Source organism: Peromyscus maniculatus, chromosome 12 (assembly GCF_049852395.1).
Source record: "Peromyscus maniculatus bairdii isolate BWxNUB_F1_BW_parent chromosome 12, HU_Pman_BW_mat_3.1, whole genome shotgun sequence".
Classification (NCBI taxonomy): Eukaryota; Metazoa; Chordata; class Mammalia; order Rodentia; family Cricetidae; genus Peromyscus; species Peromyscus maniculatus.
Window position 1 is genome coordinate 3,977,619 of NC_134863.1, and position 17,900 is coordinate 3,995,518.

At 45.3% G+C, this 17,900-nt stretch overlaps 1 protein-coding gene across 4 annotated transcripts in view; it reads right to left on the reverse strand.

The window, feature by feature from the left end:
• Window positions 1-17,900, reverse strand: part of Pi4ka (phosphatidylinositol 4-kinase alpha) — a 150,882-nt gene that overhangs the window by 80,653 nt on the left and 52,329 nt on the right. For 2 of the 4 annotated variants that reach the window (XM_076548410.1, XM_076548408.1), the window contains exons 8-15: window positions 15,911-16,059; window positions 12,456-12,521; window positions 10,392-10,451; window positions 9,518-9,614; window positions 8,146-8,337; window positions 7,457-7,557; window positions 6,749-6,878; window positions 1,131-1,263 (exon numbers count right to left, since the gene is read on the reverse strand). In XM_076548410.1, coding sequence (XP_076404525.1) covers window positions 1,131-1,263; window positions 6,749-6,878; window positions 7,457-7,557; window positions 8,146-8,337; window positions 9,518-9,614; window positions 10,392-10,451; window positions 12,456-12,521; window positions 15,911-16,059 — 928 coding nt within the window. The remainder of the gene's footprint in view (window positions 1-1,130; window positions 1,264-6,748; window positions 6,879-7,456; window positions 7,558-8,145; window positions 8,338-9,517; window positions 9,615-10,391; window positions 10,452-12,455; window positions 12,522-15,910; window positions 16,060-17,900) is intronic. The other 2 variants (XM_042258975.2, XM_076548411.1) reach the window with 1 other exon arrangement.

The following is a 17,900-nucleotide window of genomic DNA, read 5'->3' on the forward strand; positions in this document are numbered from 1 at the left end:
CCACCAAGGGTCTTTTATTAAGGAGAGATGCTTATGATATAAAGAAAACGGAGGGCTGGAGAGATGGCTCAGAGGTTTAGAGCACTGCCTGCTGTTCCAGAGGTCCTGAGTTCAATTCCCAGCAACCACATGGTGGCTCACAACCATCTGTAATGAGATCTGGTGCCCTCTTCTGTATACATAATAAATAAATAAATCTTTAAAAAAAAAAAAAAAGAAAAAAAGAAAACGGAAACCTTTAAAAGCCCCCAGGACATGAAACCTCCTTTCTCAGGTGTGCCCTGTTGGCCCACCTGTCTGGCTCTTAAGGCGTGCTGAGATGAGGAGCCGGAACTCACAGGGAGGCAACACACACATTCATACCAACTAGAAAACATCTGACTTCCGGACGGGGAGAGAAGAGCACGCAGCAAGTCTCCACAGCAAAGAACACTTAGTCTCATTGAAAACAACAGCAAAAACTGTCACGGCATATTTGATCACACTGTGTGAAGATGTGTCTCTGCTAAGGCACCTTCTGACTGGTTTATTAATGAGCTGAATGGCCAATAGCTAGGCAGGAGAGGATGGTGGGACTTCTGGGGAGAGAGGGGAACTGGGGGTGGGGGTAGGGGAAGACTCTGAGAGGCAGGGATTTGCCAGCCAGCCAAAGAAGTGGGGCACGCTATACTGAGGAGAGGTAATGAGCCACGTGGCAGAACGTAGATTAATATAAACGGGTCAATTTAAGTTTTAAGAGCTAGTTGGGAACAAGCCTAAGCTAAGGCCAAGCTTTCACAATTATTAAGAAGTCTCTGTCATTATTTGGGAGCTGGCAGTCAGAAGAGAGACCTGCAGCAAAAAGCCTCTGACTTAATCGAATATTATAAAGAAAAAATACAATTACATGTTACTTTGGAAGATGAGCCAATGGATCAATCCTTTTTTTTAACATATTACAAATTTTATCTAATAAGATTTCTATTTTTCTGACAAAGAAAAGGCAGCTTTAAAAAAAACCAACTTTTTTTATACATATACAATATGCAGAAACAAGCTGTGAATGAAAAGGATTTCCTCGCTCCTTTGCACCAAGCCTCTGCCCACTTGCCGTCCCCTCCCCCCAAGCTTCCTTCAGCTGGAGCCCCCACCTGCAGATGTTGTCAATGGCGATGTCCCGGAGCTGCTCATACATGGACGGCTGGTTCTTCTTACCCGGCAAGACATTCAGGGTTGACTCAGAATGCTCATTGGTGACACTGATTTTTATATCATTGCCAGCAACTAAAAGTGAAAATTCAAACTGGTGTCTGACTCAGTTTCACTTCCATCCCTTTGTCTCGAGCTTTAGCTTGTGAAAACAAGCACCCAAACATCCAACCACATTTCATGGCTTGCTTTCGTTTTCCTTTTTTTTTTTTTTTGAGACCACAGGATCTCACCATGTAGCATTGGCCTGCTTGGAACTCACTATGTAGATCACGCTTGCCTCCTTGGAAGCATGCACCACCATGCTGTGGGATGTCTTTCTGTATGCTATGAATACGTGTTGCTACCATTGGTTAATAAAGAAGCTGCTCTGGCCTATGGCAAGACAGGTTATAGCCAGGTGTGAAATCCAAGCAAATATACAAGAAGAGAGGCGGAGTTGGGGGAGATGCTGCGAGCTGCCAGGGGAGCAAGATATAACAGAACACAGGTAAAGCCATGAGACACATGGCAATGCACAGATTATAGAAATGGGGTAATTTAAGATGTAATAGCTAGCTAGCAATAAGCCTGAGCCATAGACCAAAACAGTTTTAATCAATATTGAGCCTCTGAGTGATTATTTTATAAGCTGCTGCGGGACCAAGTGGGCCACAGACAAGCCTCTGGTTACAATTGGCGCCCAGACTTGGGCCACAGACAAGCTTCTGGTTACAACTGGCGCCCAGACTTTGGCAAGAATTTCCACATAAAACCTGAGAGCTTAAAAAAATGGTTCTAAAATGGAACCAAGAACAGCTTACTAGTCCAGGTCTCATTATGGGCCATGGTACAGAGACGTGTCCCCTGGCCACAGCTGGCTTCTGTGACAACATGGAGGACTCCCAGTTTATCATGGGCCGAGACACAAAGAGGTTTCTCCCAGCTGCTGTATGACAGTTGGGAGCACAGCCACAGCCTTAAAAACACAGGCATGCTACTTAATATTGTTTCCTAGAATTAGGGAGGTAAGCATGACTCATTGGTACCTGTGCCATGTTGAAAAGCAGAGTGGGCCCGGCGGTGGTGGCACACGCCTTTAATGCCAGCACTTGTAAGGTAGAGCCAGGCGGATCTCTGTGAGTTTGAGGCCAGTCTGGTCTACAGAGCGAGATCCAGGACAGGACCAAAACTACACAGAGAAACCCCGTCTTCAAAAACAAAACAACAACAACAAAAAACAAAACAACAACAACAAAAAAAAGCAGAGTGGGGTGAAGCCAGCAGCCAAGGCTGCCGCTTGGGTCCTAGCCACACAGCTTAGCAGTTTAAAAACTCTCCTGGTCAGAAAAGGATTAAAGATATACAATAAAACAGATTCACATGGGAAAAAAACCTCTAAACGGGTTACAGTGTGTTAAAAAATATACATAGGCTTGGGAGAGAAAAGAAAAAGGGTAGACAAAGTCCTTAAAAAGTAAATAGAATAATAATAATAATAAAAAAGCCATGTAAAGATGGAAAATACAGAGAGTCTGGATACTGTATATTATTGTGTTGTCTTGGGGATTTTCAACTGCAGAGAGGCATTTGATTGTAGGGGCTGCTAAGTTAAACCAACATATATATTTTAAAGGTATCTTGACTTCAAAATTTGGGTCTAAGGATATGTTGCTTTGGAAAAGTGGTTCTGCTTTTCTTTCTACAGAAGACAACTAGCTGTGGATTCCTTCCAGGTTAATATGGTTCCATCAAGGAAGACCCCGAGAAGTCTCCAAAGGGATCTATGGCCCAGATGATCCAACATCCAGAACAGCTTCAAGGCAGCTAGCTAAGACGATCCAGCTTCACAGACTACTACAATCAATACTAGACAATAATTCTAAATTTTCTCAGGATCCCTATAAGATTGCCAGCTCCCCAAATCAGCAAGAAGTAGTCTAGAAAACTATACCTACATTCCCAAAAATAAATTATGGATGTTTGTCTTTGTTTAGGGGTTAGTCACAAATTATTATTGGTCATAGTCAATCACTTTCTAAAAGAAGAAAGGGGGGATATGATATAGAAATGATAGGATAAAATGGTAGATTATTAAATCCACTTTAATCCCCCCCAAAAAAAACCTGTTAGTCTCAAAATACTTTAAATTGGTATGGATTTTGGTCTATTAATACAAATTTAAGGTCAGTTTTGCTATACTGTATGTATATTCCTACTCTTGTTTAAGATATTATGTTTACGCAGCTCATTTAAAATTATAATGTATAATTAAGAAATACAGATTAATAATTAGTCATCTATGATAATCAAAGTTATAGTCATGTTAGTTAAGTTTTCTAGATATACAAAGACATATTTCAATTAGGTAAGTAATCTTCAAACACTTCAAAGACCTACAGAATATGGCATTTAAAATATTTTAAGAACTTAGACTTTTCTGGATAGTGAGACATATCTGTACCCAGCAGCACCAATTACTTCAAAGAGGATGATGGGCATCAAAGTTTGCTTACAATATAGAAAAGTTTGGCCATATGGGTAAGAAACTGCTCTTGCCTGGACTGCTTGACAGTATGCGGTACAATCTGGACATCCAGGACCCATGTGAAAATGACCACTCAGCTTGCCAAAACAAGGCAGGATGGTCCTTTAGGTTCCTGCTTTGCAGAAGAAACTGCCAGACATTCTGCAGGACACAGAGGAAAGCCACTGACAAACTTTGCCATTAGGCAGAACAGTCCTTCAAATTTTCTGCTTCTCTGAAGTCTTCCAGAGACTCTAGGCCTGTAGGCCGAAGATGGATGCCCCAACATTACAGAGGAACTTTGGATGACTGTCCAGGCAGCCAGATGTCTCTGTCATTTCTAGAATTATGGATGTTGCTTACAATGCACTTCCTGTTTACTCAAGTAATATAATATTATATACTTCTGGGGTCTTTGATAGAGTTGAAGACTAGACAACTATAATTACAGTTTTCCTTGGTTATGATAAAAGGTTAATTTGATATGAAACTTTAGACTCATAAATATAGAATGAATGATAGCATATTTTCTCTAATTTTATTAAATACAAACAGACTAGATATTGTAACTGTAATTCTTGCTTGATAACTGTTGTGTTATATGTAATTTCACTATGTTAAAGTTAAAACCATCCTTTTGGATTAGACAGAAAAGGAAGTGCTGCGGGATGTCTTTCTGTAGGCTGTGAATGTGTGTTGCTCTCATTCGTTAATAAAGAAGCTGCTCTGGCCTAGACAGGTTAGAGCTAGACAGGAAATCCAAGCAGAAATAAAGGGAGAAGAGGGTGGAGTCAGGGGAGATGTAATAGCACACAGGCAAAGCCACAAGACACGTGGCGATACATAGATGAATAGAAATGGGGTAATTTAAGATGTAATAGCTAGCTTGCAGTAAGCTTGAGCCATAGACCAAACAGTTTGTAATATAAGTCTGTGGTTATTTGGGACCAAGCAGCTGTGGGACACAGGAAAACTTCAATCTACACCACCGCGCCTAGCTTACTGACCAGACCAAACATTTTAGAACCAAGAATCTGAGACCAACAGAAAAAGTGAAGGAACATGTTTAAATCAAAAGGACAGGTGGCTTATAAAGTCTTCAAACTTGCTTAAATAATAAGCTCAACAATTTCTTAATGAACCTTTTTTTAAAAAAATGACAAAGTCAGGCACACACCTTTAATCCTAGCACTCCAGAGACAGAGGCAGGCAGATCTCTGTAAATCCAAGGCCAGCCTGGGGTAAATAGTGAGTTCCAGGACAGCCAGGGTTATATAGAGAGACTCTGTCTCAAACAGCAGCAAGTATAAAATAAATAAATGAATGGCAAATATCCACATGAATGCAGCTTAGATGCTCAGTGAGGCACAGTCCTGTTCTGGGACGCCAAGCCGTGTGCACACAGCAGGCAAAAGTGTGTGTGTTTGGGTGGTGGTGAATGTGACAGAAGCCTGGAAGATCCTAAGCACAAACCTAAACATTTACACCATTCCTTAACAAAGTTACAATGATTGATTCAAAAGACAGGTCCCTGAGCTAGAAAACATCCCAATCATAAATCAAGGGTTGTTTTTCTTCTGTCTGAGTGTCTTTAAGGACTCGGGGAGGCTTCTGACAGCTAGGTTTGGGTTTCTCCATCTGAAGGGAAAAGACAGCAGTAGGACTATGCATGACATCAACTACATTAGTGCCTCACATCCACGAAGGCCGGGCTAATTAATTAGTTAATTAATCAACCTGCACTAATACTATTACATGAGAAGATCTGCTCCGCGCCTGCATCCTCTTATGAGGCAGCGGGACCGAGTGAGGCGGTGGACATGAGACTCCTGCCCAGCTCCGAGCATGAGGCAGCGGGACCGAGTGAGGCGGTGTACGTGAGACTCCTGCCCAGCTCCGAGCATGGAGGACTCCCACTTACTTCCTCAAGAGAAAATGCCAAACAACAAAACAAAAACCAAAGCCAAGATCTCAAGAGGCCTCCAGTGGGAGGCAGAGAAGGGCCTGAAACCTAGGGAACGGGGATCTGTAGAGAAGGGAGAAGGAAAGACACAGAGGAGAGGACTGGCCCCAAAAGCACGGTCAGAACTCAGACAATTGCACAGCCCCTCCCAAGACCCAGAAGCCCTGAATGCTGAAGATGAGAACTTGTTGTGGAATATTAGTTGAAGATGTGTTGCATTTGTTTATGCTGTGGAATATTTGTTTAATGATGCAAAGATGTGTTGCATTCTTTGTTTTTTGGTTTTTCGAGACAGGGTTTCTCTGTGTAGCTTTGGCACCTTTCCTGGAATGCACTCTGTAGCCCAGGCTGGCCTCGAACTCACAGAGATCCACCTGGCTCTGCCTCCCGAGTGCTGGGATTAAAGGTGTGCGCCACCACCGCCTGGTGCTGCATTCTTTTATGTTGCATTTGTTTAATTCTGTGAAACTGTGTTACTGTGCCTGCCTAAAACACCTGATTGGTCTAATAAAGAGCTGAATGGCCAATAGCTAGACAGGAGAAAGGACAGGCGGGGCTGGCAGGCAGAGAGAATAAATCTGGGGAAGGAAGACTGAGGAGTGAGAGAAAAGGAGGAGAGGAGGATGCCAGGGGCCAGCCACCCAGCCACACAACTAGACACGGAAAGGAGGAAAGAAAAGAGATACAGAAATAGAAAAAGGTAAAAGCTCAGAGGCAAAAGGTAGATGGGATAATTTAAGAAAAGCTGGGCTGGAGAGATGGCTCAGTGGTTAAGAGCACTGGCTGTTCTTCCAGGGGTCCTGAGTTCAATTCCCTGCAATCACATGGTAGCTCACAACCATCTGTAATGAGATCTGGTGCCCTCTTCTGGCCTGCAGGCAGATGTGCAGACAGAATGGTGTCTACATAATAAATAAATGAAATATGAAAAAAGAAAAAGAAAAAAGAAAAGCTGGCTAGCAACAAGCCAAGCTATGGCCAGGCATTCATAAGTAAAAGTAAGTCTCCATGCATTTATTTGGGAGCTGGAGGGCAGGCCCTCAAAGAGCAAAGAGTAAAGAATAAAAGCCAACAACTGTAAGAACGATTACCTGTGTGGTACTGACTGTGGTACTTATAGAGCTTCACCAGCACCGGGGATGGAATCACCAGAAAGTCTCTCAAAGATGGTGTCACCGAGTGTACCACCACTGGGAACCTTTCACACAGGCGGCCCAGACCCTGCAACACAACATCAGTCCATCATGCTGTCTGGAAAGGATCATCCAAAAGGCCTTCAGCCTTCTGATATCAGACCCAAACTTCCAAAATCAAAGTTCCCAGAGACTGCCTGCTCACGGGTTAAGAAAAGGAAATGGTACTGATTCTTCACCAATCAAGGCACATATATTTCTAAGACTGTTTGTTTCTTTTAAGTAAACAAATTAAGGTACAGAGTAGGCTGTTAAGCAATGGTAGGTATGCATTCAATGGGGTCTCTATCAAGGGGAGCCTTAGCTAAGCAAAACTGAGCGTTATAACCAGATCGTCTCTCTGCGAGGCCCTGTGGTCTATGTCTATAGCTCACCTGCTGGCCCTGACTACATGTGAGGCAGTGTCACAGCAAGGAGGACCACAGGTCCTCTTTAAGGCAAGCAGCTCTTGCAGAAATACATGGTCCTATATGGAACGGCCTGCCCTCAGTTCACAGCAGGCTCTTTAAAGGACAACTTTGTTGCCTTTTGTTTGACACTTAGAGAATCAGCTTCAGCCTGAGCCACAGTAAGGACACCTGTGAATGGGAGTCTACGGAAACTGACCTGTAGGCAGCAGATTAGCAAGGGCAAATGGGCAATGATGACCTTGCTGGATGTCTTGGATTGCAGCTTTTCAGACAGCTTAATGCAAAGGTTTTCTGCACCTTAATTTAAAATCAGAAGCAGATACAAATGATCACCAAAGCCCAACATTCAGAAAATGTTCTCTTTTTTCTTTTTTCTCACCCTCGGAGATGAGGACCGAACCCAGGGCCTACCACTGAACTAAGTCCCCAACCCCAGAAAATATGTTCTTACTGATCAATCACAGGGCTTGGTAAACCCTATAGAAATATCTGGTACAGGTATTAACTCTAAGAGCAACCTGGGAGTCTTGAAGCAGGCACCCACATGACGTGAGCCTACACTGTCTTCTCTGTGGTGGGACCCCTCTTGTCTCAGTGTTCTACTCTGCAAGCATGTTTCTCAGACTCCCCCACCTCCTAGACCAGACTCTTACCCTCCAGCTATGAACCTGCACCTCTCAGACAAAGTCTAAAGAACCTTCAGAAAACCAGCAGGGAGAAGGCACAGGCTTGGAGCCTTGGGCTTCCCCTCCTCCCAGGTCCACCGCCTCACCCTGCAGGACAGGGCAGCAAATGCCAAGCATTCTAGAAGTCCCTCTGGGAAACACACAGGGATCCTGGGGTAGCCGGAGCTCACGGGGTACAGGGAGGAGGCTTGGGGCTCACCCTGCTCGTCCTTCACAGCCCACACCATGAGGTCCACACAGGCAGCATTGGCTTGGCAGCGCAGTTTGAGGGGGCTCATCTCACTGTGGACCCTGTCTGCGTCATGTAGAATCTTCTGGAGCTCCCCTTGGCTCATGTTGAACTGCTCCAACACAAAATCATGGATCTCTTTCACAAAGGAGGTGGGGAGGTCTGTGGGAAAGAAAGTTTGGGGTGGGGGTAGTCACAGACGGAAATAGCCACACCACAACAGGCAGTGGGGGCCAACAGCTGAGGCTGCCCTCTCAACAGAAACAAAGGTGGCCTCTGGGGCTGCTGTGTTTCTGAGAGTCTCAGGGCCAAGCATCAACAGGCCCTCACAGCCTTCACAAGCGCAGTTTGTCGTCGGGGGAGTCAGACCCAGGCTTTTGTTTTGCTTTGGGTTGGTTATTCGGATTCTGTTTTGGGGATCAGTCCAGGTGCTTATTCCTGTAGGCAAGTGCTCTACACTGACCTATACTCTAAGCTCATCGTACTGTCTTTTAAGCAGACAAAACTAGGACTCGGATCTATGAAATACCAATAAAGGGATGTATCATCAATGAGTTAGTTCACTTGAAAGATTAGAGACTTTCCAAATTCTCATCTGTGGGGCCTGAAAATTCCAGAACTACTGTGGTAGGCAGAGGTCAGACCAGTAACAGATATCCAAGGCAAGAGGACTCTAGGATGTTAGGCCGGGTTCGCCATCCCTAATGTACTCCTGAGGGAACACAAACCTTTGATGCTATGGTCCACATAAAACTGTTTCTCAGGGGCCCTCTTAATTAGATTAGGAATAGTTAAGTAAATTATAGTGTATCTATATCTTAGAAATCTATGTAGTCACCAAAACATATTCAAGAGGAACATTTAAGGTTATGAAGAAATAGAAGGGGAAAAAGACATGAGAAATTGGGAGGAAACGCTAACGCTTTTATTTTCTACAGTGTCTAAACATGACATGTGTGTGTGTCCTACACGCACAGGACAGTGGTGCAGTGCGCAGAAGACATTAGGACAGGAAACGTCCCTTTAGCCATCATTCGCACTATCAGCACCAGGGACGGATTTTTAAAAAAATTTCCTTATTTCCACTAAAGTTCAGTCATGCGATCATGCTGCGCACATGTGATCTTTTACTCTTGGAGATAGAGGGATCTTGCTATTGTCTCAACTGGTCTCAAACTCTCGGGCTCAGCCTACCTTCCGAGGAGCTAGGACTACACCCATAAGCTACATCTGCTTTTATGTGCGATTTCTAAGTTGGCACCAAGAGAAAGCAAGTACCAGACTGTGACAAAGGCCCGGACCCCATCCCTGTACTCACACCCACACCCACCAACACCCTTACCTTTCATGTGGTGCAGAGTGTCTCGAAGCACCTTGAACATGGTCAGGTACAGGGCATCACTGAAGGTTGTGTAGTAGAGGTCAGCACTGGGATTGGCCTGCAGAGGAAACAGGCAGAGACTCCTGAACTGCCTGCAATCTCAACTGAGCATCCACTTACTGTAACTCATGGCAGACATCTTTATCATCTTCAGTACAAGGCAAAAGTAGATGTGAGGTCCACGCCCTGCCCTGATGTCTACCAGGCAGGAGTTATACAGTCCACAGAAACAACAACAAAACCACTAACATTTCACTGTCTTTGGTCTGACACAGAAATAAAGGAGGTGGAAGATCATGGAAGTGGCCACCAGACCAGAGGGAACCCAACCTTACCCATCATTCTGAAGGAAGGCACTATAGCTTGGACACTTCCAGACTGAGCCTACATTTTATAATTAAAATTAATTTGAATTACCCCCTCCCCGCCAGACAGGGTTTCTCTATGTAGTCCTGGAACTCACTTTGTAGACTAGACTGACCTCAAACTCAGAGATCTGACAGCCTCTGCCTCCCAAGTGCTGGGATTAAAGGAATGGGCCACTACCACCTGGCTTGAACTATTCTTTACCAATCTAATATGAAATGTTGTACTTGAGGAAAAAAACCTCAAGACAAGGTCTAGTGAGTTAAAATGCAGTCCTTAGTGTCTGGATATCAGCAACTAAGAGAGGATGGAGGAAGCAGGAAGCAGGGGGTATGGAGGGGCATGCTAGGTTAGGCTGCTCAGTGGCAAGAGTGCTATGGAGAACACCAGAATGATGTGGAGGGTGTGGATGTCACAGAGCATTCAGGAGGGCACTGACAGGAGCTTGTAACCATGACCGCCCCCTTACCAGTCCTCGTGACATTCTGGTGTAGAAATGAGATGGGCAGAGGTAAGAGCAGCTCAAGGTCTGATCAAGAGAGTTCAGAGTTGAGATCAACTAAGCGTTTTCAGGGTCACCCATGCCACACATCAACAGTCCAGCCACAACACTCACTAGCCACATACCCCAAGTTCTCAGGGCCTACAAGCTACAGTTTGTTACTGTTTTATGTCTGAGGTCAGCATTTAAAACTCTTTTTTGGGGGGAGGGCGGGTTGAAATAGGGTCTCATTGTGTAGCCCTGGCTTTCTTGAAACTCACTCTGTAGCGCAGACTGGCTGGGATTAAAAACGTGTACCACTCGGCCCAGCCATTTAAAACTTTTTTTGTGTTTGTTGGCACAAAACTATTTCTTCAAGTGGATATTTATTCTAAAGTCCAATATTGTTAACAAACAAAACTACCCCTGGTTCATTCACAGGGAAAAGGGCCCCAGGACTCCACCTTAAAGCCCCAAGGGGCTGAAGAGATATGCCCATGGTTCAGAGCACTTGCTGCTCTTCTAGAAGATCTGGGTCCAATTCCCAGCACCTTCATGGCAAATCACAACTGTCTGTAATTCCAGTTCCAGAGGATCCAATGCCTTCTCCTGGCTTCCATGGGCACCAGGCATGCATGTTGCACACAGACATACATGCAGGTGAAACACTCATACACATTAAAAAAAATAATAATAAGGATAAGCCCTAAGGGGATCTCCAGAAAGTCACAACTCTTCCTTAGGATCCATACTGACTTCATTACAGGTAGTATGTAGACCAAACAAGTTTCTAGATCAGTCATTCTCAACCTGTGGGTCACAACCTCTTTGGGGCTTGCATATCAGACATTTACATTCTAATTCATAACAGTAGCAAAATTACAGTTATGAAGTAGCAATGAAATAATTTTATGGTTGGGGGTCATCACAACATGAGGAACTGTATTAAAGGGTCACTGCGCGAAAACCACTGGTCTAGATTTTACACTGTCCAAGGCCAGTTTTCAGGTCTCAGCTTTCTAGCATGCCCTCAGTCATTTATGACCATAGACCGATAAAAGAAACCAGGGCTGGAGAGATGGCTAAGTGGTTAAGAGCACTGACTGCTCTTCTAGAAGACCCAGGTTCAATTCCCAGCACCACATGGCAGCTCACAACAATCTGTAACTTCAATTTTAAGGGGAGCTTAAAATTTTGGTCTCTGTGGACACTGAACAAACATGGTATACAGACATATACGTAAGCAAAACATCAATACATATAAAAAATAAAATTAAACCTCAACAAGGAAGAAAGAAAAAGAAAGAAAGAAAGAAAGAAAGAAAGAAAGAAAGAAAGAAAGAAAGAAAGAAAGAAAGAAAGAAAGGAAAGAAAGAAAGGGAAGAAAGAAAGGGAAGAAAAGACAGAAACTGAGAGGCCTCTGAGACCACAAACTCAACCCACAGTGAGAGTCACAGGAAGGACACCACTTGCAAAAGGTAAAGATCTGTAGCAAAGTACCAGACTGCAACTCGGAATTATGACAATGTGTCCCTTGGTCGGGACCAAGCAAGAGCAAACTACACGCACCACAAACGCTATCGTCAAAGTTTGCTGATGGCAAATGCAGAGCAAACCTTGGCTCCAAATACATTTTTAAAAAGTCCCTCAGATACACAGCACATATGCTTAAAATCCAGGGCTTGCGTGTCCCTGTAAGTACACCTTGCAGCTTTGGAAGCAAGAAAGGAGCAAGATAAGGACCCAGTCTGACCCAAGCTCCCTGAGTGTATGGCACGGGCACACTCGTTAGTTAACCCTCCTTAACCTTCCAGGTGTGAAGCGGAGACAACTGCCCACCAGCCAGAGCACCGTGTGGTGGTGTGTGGAGGAGCCAGGGTGGGCGGGCGGCGGGAGGGGTGCGGAGGAGCCAGGGTGGGCGGGCGGCGGGAGGGGTGCTGAGACGGGGTGGGCGGGCAGCGGGAGGGGTGCTGAGACGGGGCTCACGCCACCCTCCTACACAGCTGTGCGCGTCAGGCTAACTTCACGGTGACGCCCTCAGGAGGCACGTACTTCCATCACGCTGGCTACAACTGCGTCCAAGGACTTGAGGACAGGCTCCTCAACAATCTTCTTCACCTGTTGGAGAGACACAAATCACATGCGGCAGCTTACAGAGAGGGACGGGAGTGCTAGCTTCTTCCACCTGATGACAAATGCGATGACAGACAACACCCCTGAGAAGGCTGAGGCGGAGCTCAGCAGTAAGGGACACGCTTAGCATACCCAGGAGGCCGGGGTCAATCCTCAAAATTGTTAAAAAGAAAAAAGCCAGGGACTGGAGAGTTGGTTCAGTGGTTAAGAGCATTTGTTGCTCTTGTAGAGGATCCAGGATTGGCTCCCAAAACCACATGGGGACTCACAACTCCGTAAGTCTAGTTTGAGGGGATCTGATGTCATCTTTTGACTTCACGGGCACCATACATGCACATGATGCACATATATATGCAGGTAAAACATTTACATGCATAAAATAAAGTAAGTAACTTTAAACATTTAAAAGAAAAATGGAAAGAACCTAATAAATTTGTAGTGACAAATGTAATGGAAAGTAGCTCAACAATATATCAACTGAACAATGATCAAGCCATATGCAGAAAATGCCCTTACTATTCTAGCATCACTTGAGACCTTTCTTATCCTGAATATGAATGACAATAAAAGTAAAGGCAGTGACTGACCAACTCCCTCATAGTTGCCAATGTTAGATTTCCTTTCTTTCCTTTTGTGTGTGTGTGTGTGTGTGTGTGTGTGTGTGCGCGCGCGCACGCGCGCGCGGTTTTTGTTTGGTTTTTTCAAGACAGAATTTCTTTTTCTTTTTTTTTTTTTTTTTTTGGTTTTTCGAGACAGGGTTTCTCTATGTAGCTTTGCGCCTTTCCTGGAACTCACTTGGTAGCCCAGGCTGGCCTCGAACTCACAGAGATCCTCCTGCCTCTGCCTCCCAAGTGCTGGGATTAAAGGCGTGCGCCACCACTGCCCGGCGTGCGCGCGCGCGGTTTTTGGAGGCAAGGTTTCTCTGTGTAGTTTTGGTGCCTGTCCTGGATCTCACTCTGTAGACCAGGCTGGCTTCAAACTCAAGAGATAAGCCTGCCTCTGCCTCCCGAGTGCTGGGAATAAAGACGTGCGCTGCCGCCGCCAGTCAGCGGCCAGTGTTAGATTTTTGTGTTCAAGATGTCAGAGTGTTCAAACTACTCAGTTACCAAGTACAGCTAAGAGGAAGATTCCTGCAATAAAACCGTCTCCTGACATCAGGAACTTTAGACACTGATGGCTCCTAGTGGCCTGGGACAGTAGCTCACTGGTTCTTCTCTGTAGCTAAGCGTGAGCACACATCATACATCCTCTTCATTAGCTGGGGACCACATTTGTGTACCATCACCAAGTTTCTCTCTCTCTCTTTTTTGGGGGGTTGGATTTTTTGTTTTTTCTTGGAGATAGGGTTTTACTATGTAGCCCTGGCTGGCCTCAAACTCACAGAAATTCTCCTACATCTACTTCCCTAGTGCTGAGATTAAAGGTATGCACCACATCCTACTTTATTTTAATTTTTGTTTTTAAGACAGGGTCTCTCTCACTCTATGGCTCCAGTTGGCCTTGAACTCACTGCACTCTTCTTCTATTTCAGCATGTAAACAACGGCACCAAAGCCTTCTGTGACATCACCTCAGAGGCTACCCAAAGAAACTCATATTCGAAACTCAGGTTTTATATTAACACAACAACTCTTCTGAGTAAATCAAATATAAAGGAAAAGCACTGTTTTTAGTGGAGTCTGAATGCTTAGACTGAGCCTGTCCCTGCCCTCCATCTGCATATTCTTGGCAGACTTGACAATGGTCTCTTCTGAATGGACATGTAGGGTGACTCTCCCACATACTCAGGCACTACAGAATGTGTCCTGAGTGAATGTGTTCAAAGCCGAAGCAACCATCATCCGTAGAGTCCAGCTGAGGTCCACGGCAAACCCGCACCCAGGCTTGGAGCAGGGCGCTCTTCTCCCCTAGGGAAGGGCTAGGGCACATAGAGACTGGGAAAGACCGAGGGGGAGGGGGGGAGAAGGGCAGGGAGCCCTCACTGGCATTGGGTAAGGCTTTCCAGGTGTGGCGGGTTGGGGGAGGGGTGCCCATACTCCTGTAAGGAGGCCCCAACCTCCTACCTAGGCTCTATAGGGACCCAATAATTTCCCTGGAGGAATTCTGCCTCAGTTCCTCCTTGGGACCTGGGGAGGAACTCACATCCCCTTAGGGAAGGACTTTTACTCTCCTCTCCGTAATTGTCAGTTTTTTATGTCTATTGTACCTGGAAATAATGGTACAGGCTGAATACCCTATGCCAAAAATCTGAAATCCCAAATGTTCCCAAATCCAAACTATTTTTACATCAGTATGTTGCCCCAAGTGGAAAATTCTACATCTGACAAAATTATTCAAGACACTGCATAAGCCAGGCACATAGGCAGGCCTGTGGTCCCAGACACTCAGAAGGCCAAGGTAGGAGGAGCTTTTGAGCTCAGAAGTTTGAGTTTGGCCTGGGCAACAGAGCAAGACAGTTTCAAATAAAATAACTTTCTCTATGTGTAAGGTGCATAGATATGAAGAACAAATGAGGACTGGACAGATGCTCAGAGGTTAAGAACACTGGATGCTCTTCCAGAGATCCTGAGTTCAATTCCCAGCACCCATGTGGTGGCTCACAACCATCTATAGTGATATCTGGCACCCTCTTCTGCCATAAAGTCATACATGCAGATACAGCACTCAAGCACAAAACAGATCTAAAAAAAGAACAAATGAACTTCATGTTTAGATTTGAGTTTCATTCTAGGATATCTCATTATGCATAGGAAAAAATTAAAAATCTGTAAATGACCCCAAATCCTAACTATTTCTGGTACCAATCATTCTGGATGAGAGATAGTCAACATATATCCTAAGCTTTCCTGTTAAAAACAAACAGCCAGGCAGTGGTGGGTGGAACACGTCTTTAATCCTAGTACTTGGGAGGCAGAGGCAGGCAGATCTCTGAGTTCCAGGCCAGCCTGGTCTACAGAGTGAGTTCCAGGACAGCCAGGGCTACACAGAGAAACCCTGCCTTGAAAAACCTAAATAAATAAACAAACAAACAAACAAACAAACAAACAAAAATTAGAGGCTTCTGAGGGGCCTAGTGGCACAAATCTGCAATCCCAGCACTTGGGAGGCTGAAACAGGAAGAACTGATGAAGTTCAAGGCCTGCTTCAAAATTAAAAGTATGTGTTTTCTGTTTTTGTTTTAAGCCTAGGAATATAGCTCACTGACAGAGAGGCCTGCGATTCAACCCCAGTACCATGTGAGCCAGGCACAGTGATGCAGGCCATCTCAGCACTCGGGAGGCAGAGGCAGAGGGACCAGGAGGCCAGCCAGAGCTCACAGCTCTCAAAACCAACAGCAGCCTTCTGCTGTCTGCTCTCCCACCAGAGCCTGCTTACCAAGTTCAAGAGTTCCCGAAGCATTTCCAGTGGAATACCGAACTCCTTATAGGCGACGCCATTGAAGAGGGGGGAGACAGAAAAGCTGGAACTGATGGTGGAGAAGTAGTACTCGGGCTCCAGAGCAGTCCCATCAGGCAGGCAAGAGGCTGCCAGGAGAGAACAGAGTAAAATAAAAAGACATGACCTAGGTCAGCCCCATAACCAACACAGCTGCACGTCTCTGTGGATACTACAATTCCTTTTACCCCAGGCTTCTCCGAGTCAGTCACTCTCTTGCTTCAGCCGCCCAAGTGTTGAAATTCCAGGAGTGTGCCCACAGCTATCCTTTTTTTTAAGGGAGGGAGGGCTTATTCTGACTCATATTTTGAGGGTACATTGCAGTGAGGAAAGTGTGGCAGTGGAAGTTATGGGGGAAGAAAGCGTGACGCTGCTTGATCACATCTGGGTGAATCAGGATGCCAAGAGCCCTCCCTTTTATTTTTAAAGATTTGTGAGAGAGAGAGAGAGAGAGAGAGAGAGAGAGAGAGAGAGAGAGAGAGAGAGAGAGAGAGAGAACACACACGTGTGTACGCGCACGCACGCACGCACGCACGCACGCACGCGCACACACAGGAGCCCATGGAGGCCATAAGAGAGCATCTGCCCCACTTAGAGCTGGAGCTACAGGTGTTGTGAACCACCCAATCAGGATGATGAGAACTTAACTGAGGTCTCTCTTTCTTTCTACTTTTTCAGATCAGGATGTGAGCTCTCAGCTACTATTCCAGCATAATGGCTGCCTGTCTGCTGCCGTCTTCCTGACATGACGGTCATGAACTCACCCTCTGAAACTGTAAGCAAGCCCTCAATCAAGTGCTTTCTTTTTTTCTTTTTAAAACTTTTTAAAGATTTGTTTTATTTTATGTGTACGGTTGTTTTGCAAGCATGCACATATGTGCACTACATGTGTGCCTGCTGGATCCCCTGAAACTGGGATTACAAATGGCGGTGAGCTACCGGGCGGGTGCTGGGAAGTGAACACAGATTCTCTGCAAGAGTAACAAGTGCTCTTACCTGCTGAGCCCCCTCGCCAGCCCCTAAACGCTTTCTTGTATAAGTTGCTTGGTCATGGTATCTCTTTACAGCGACAGAACAGTGACTATGACAGATGTTAACTTTACACCTCTCTGAAAAAGTCACATAAGAATAAATATGGACCCCAAAGCAAATGATGGATCAAAAGTCATTGCCTTTCTTTATTTTTATTATTTCAACTGTGTGTGTGTGTGTGTGTGTGTGTGTGTGTGTGTGTGGCAGTGGCGGGGGGTGGGGGTTGGGGGTGGGGTGGGGGTAGATGCACATGAATGCAAATGCCCACAGAGGTCCTGGGTGTCAGATCCCCTGGAGCTGGAGTTACCAGCAATTGGTGAGCAACCTAATGTGAGTGCTAGGAATTGAACTCAGGTCCTTGGGAAGAGCAGTATGTGCTCTCAACCACTGAGCCATTTCTCCAGCCCCTAGAAAATCATTATTAGAACATTTTATCAGAAAACTATCATTAGAAAATAAGTAAGTCTAATATTGTCATATTAGAGAATGACAGACAGCCCAGAGTGGTGGCTTATATTTGTCATTCTAGCTATTTGGGAGGGTGAGACAGAGGAATTGCAAGTTCCAGGCCAGCACGGTCTATACTATAAGACCACACCTCTTGATAAACAGCAGGCCTGGGAAGCAGCTCAGTGGCAGAGCAGGAAGGCTCCATCCCCAACACCACAAAGTAAGTCAGGGCAGACAGTGCCAGTCTATGAAGAACCTGGCAGCCTGTGGGACTTCTCCAGGACGAGAGGGTTAGATAAAATCTAGTGCTCCAACCCTGGTGGTTCACTGCTAGCTCTAAGGAGGGATGCCAGCCAGCCACAGAAGGGGAATTTGAACCTGGAACTGAGAAGCTAGAGAGCTAATGAGGAAGGAGGAGGAGAGAACAGTGGTTTAAAGAGCAGAGGGA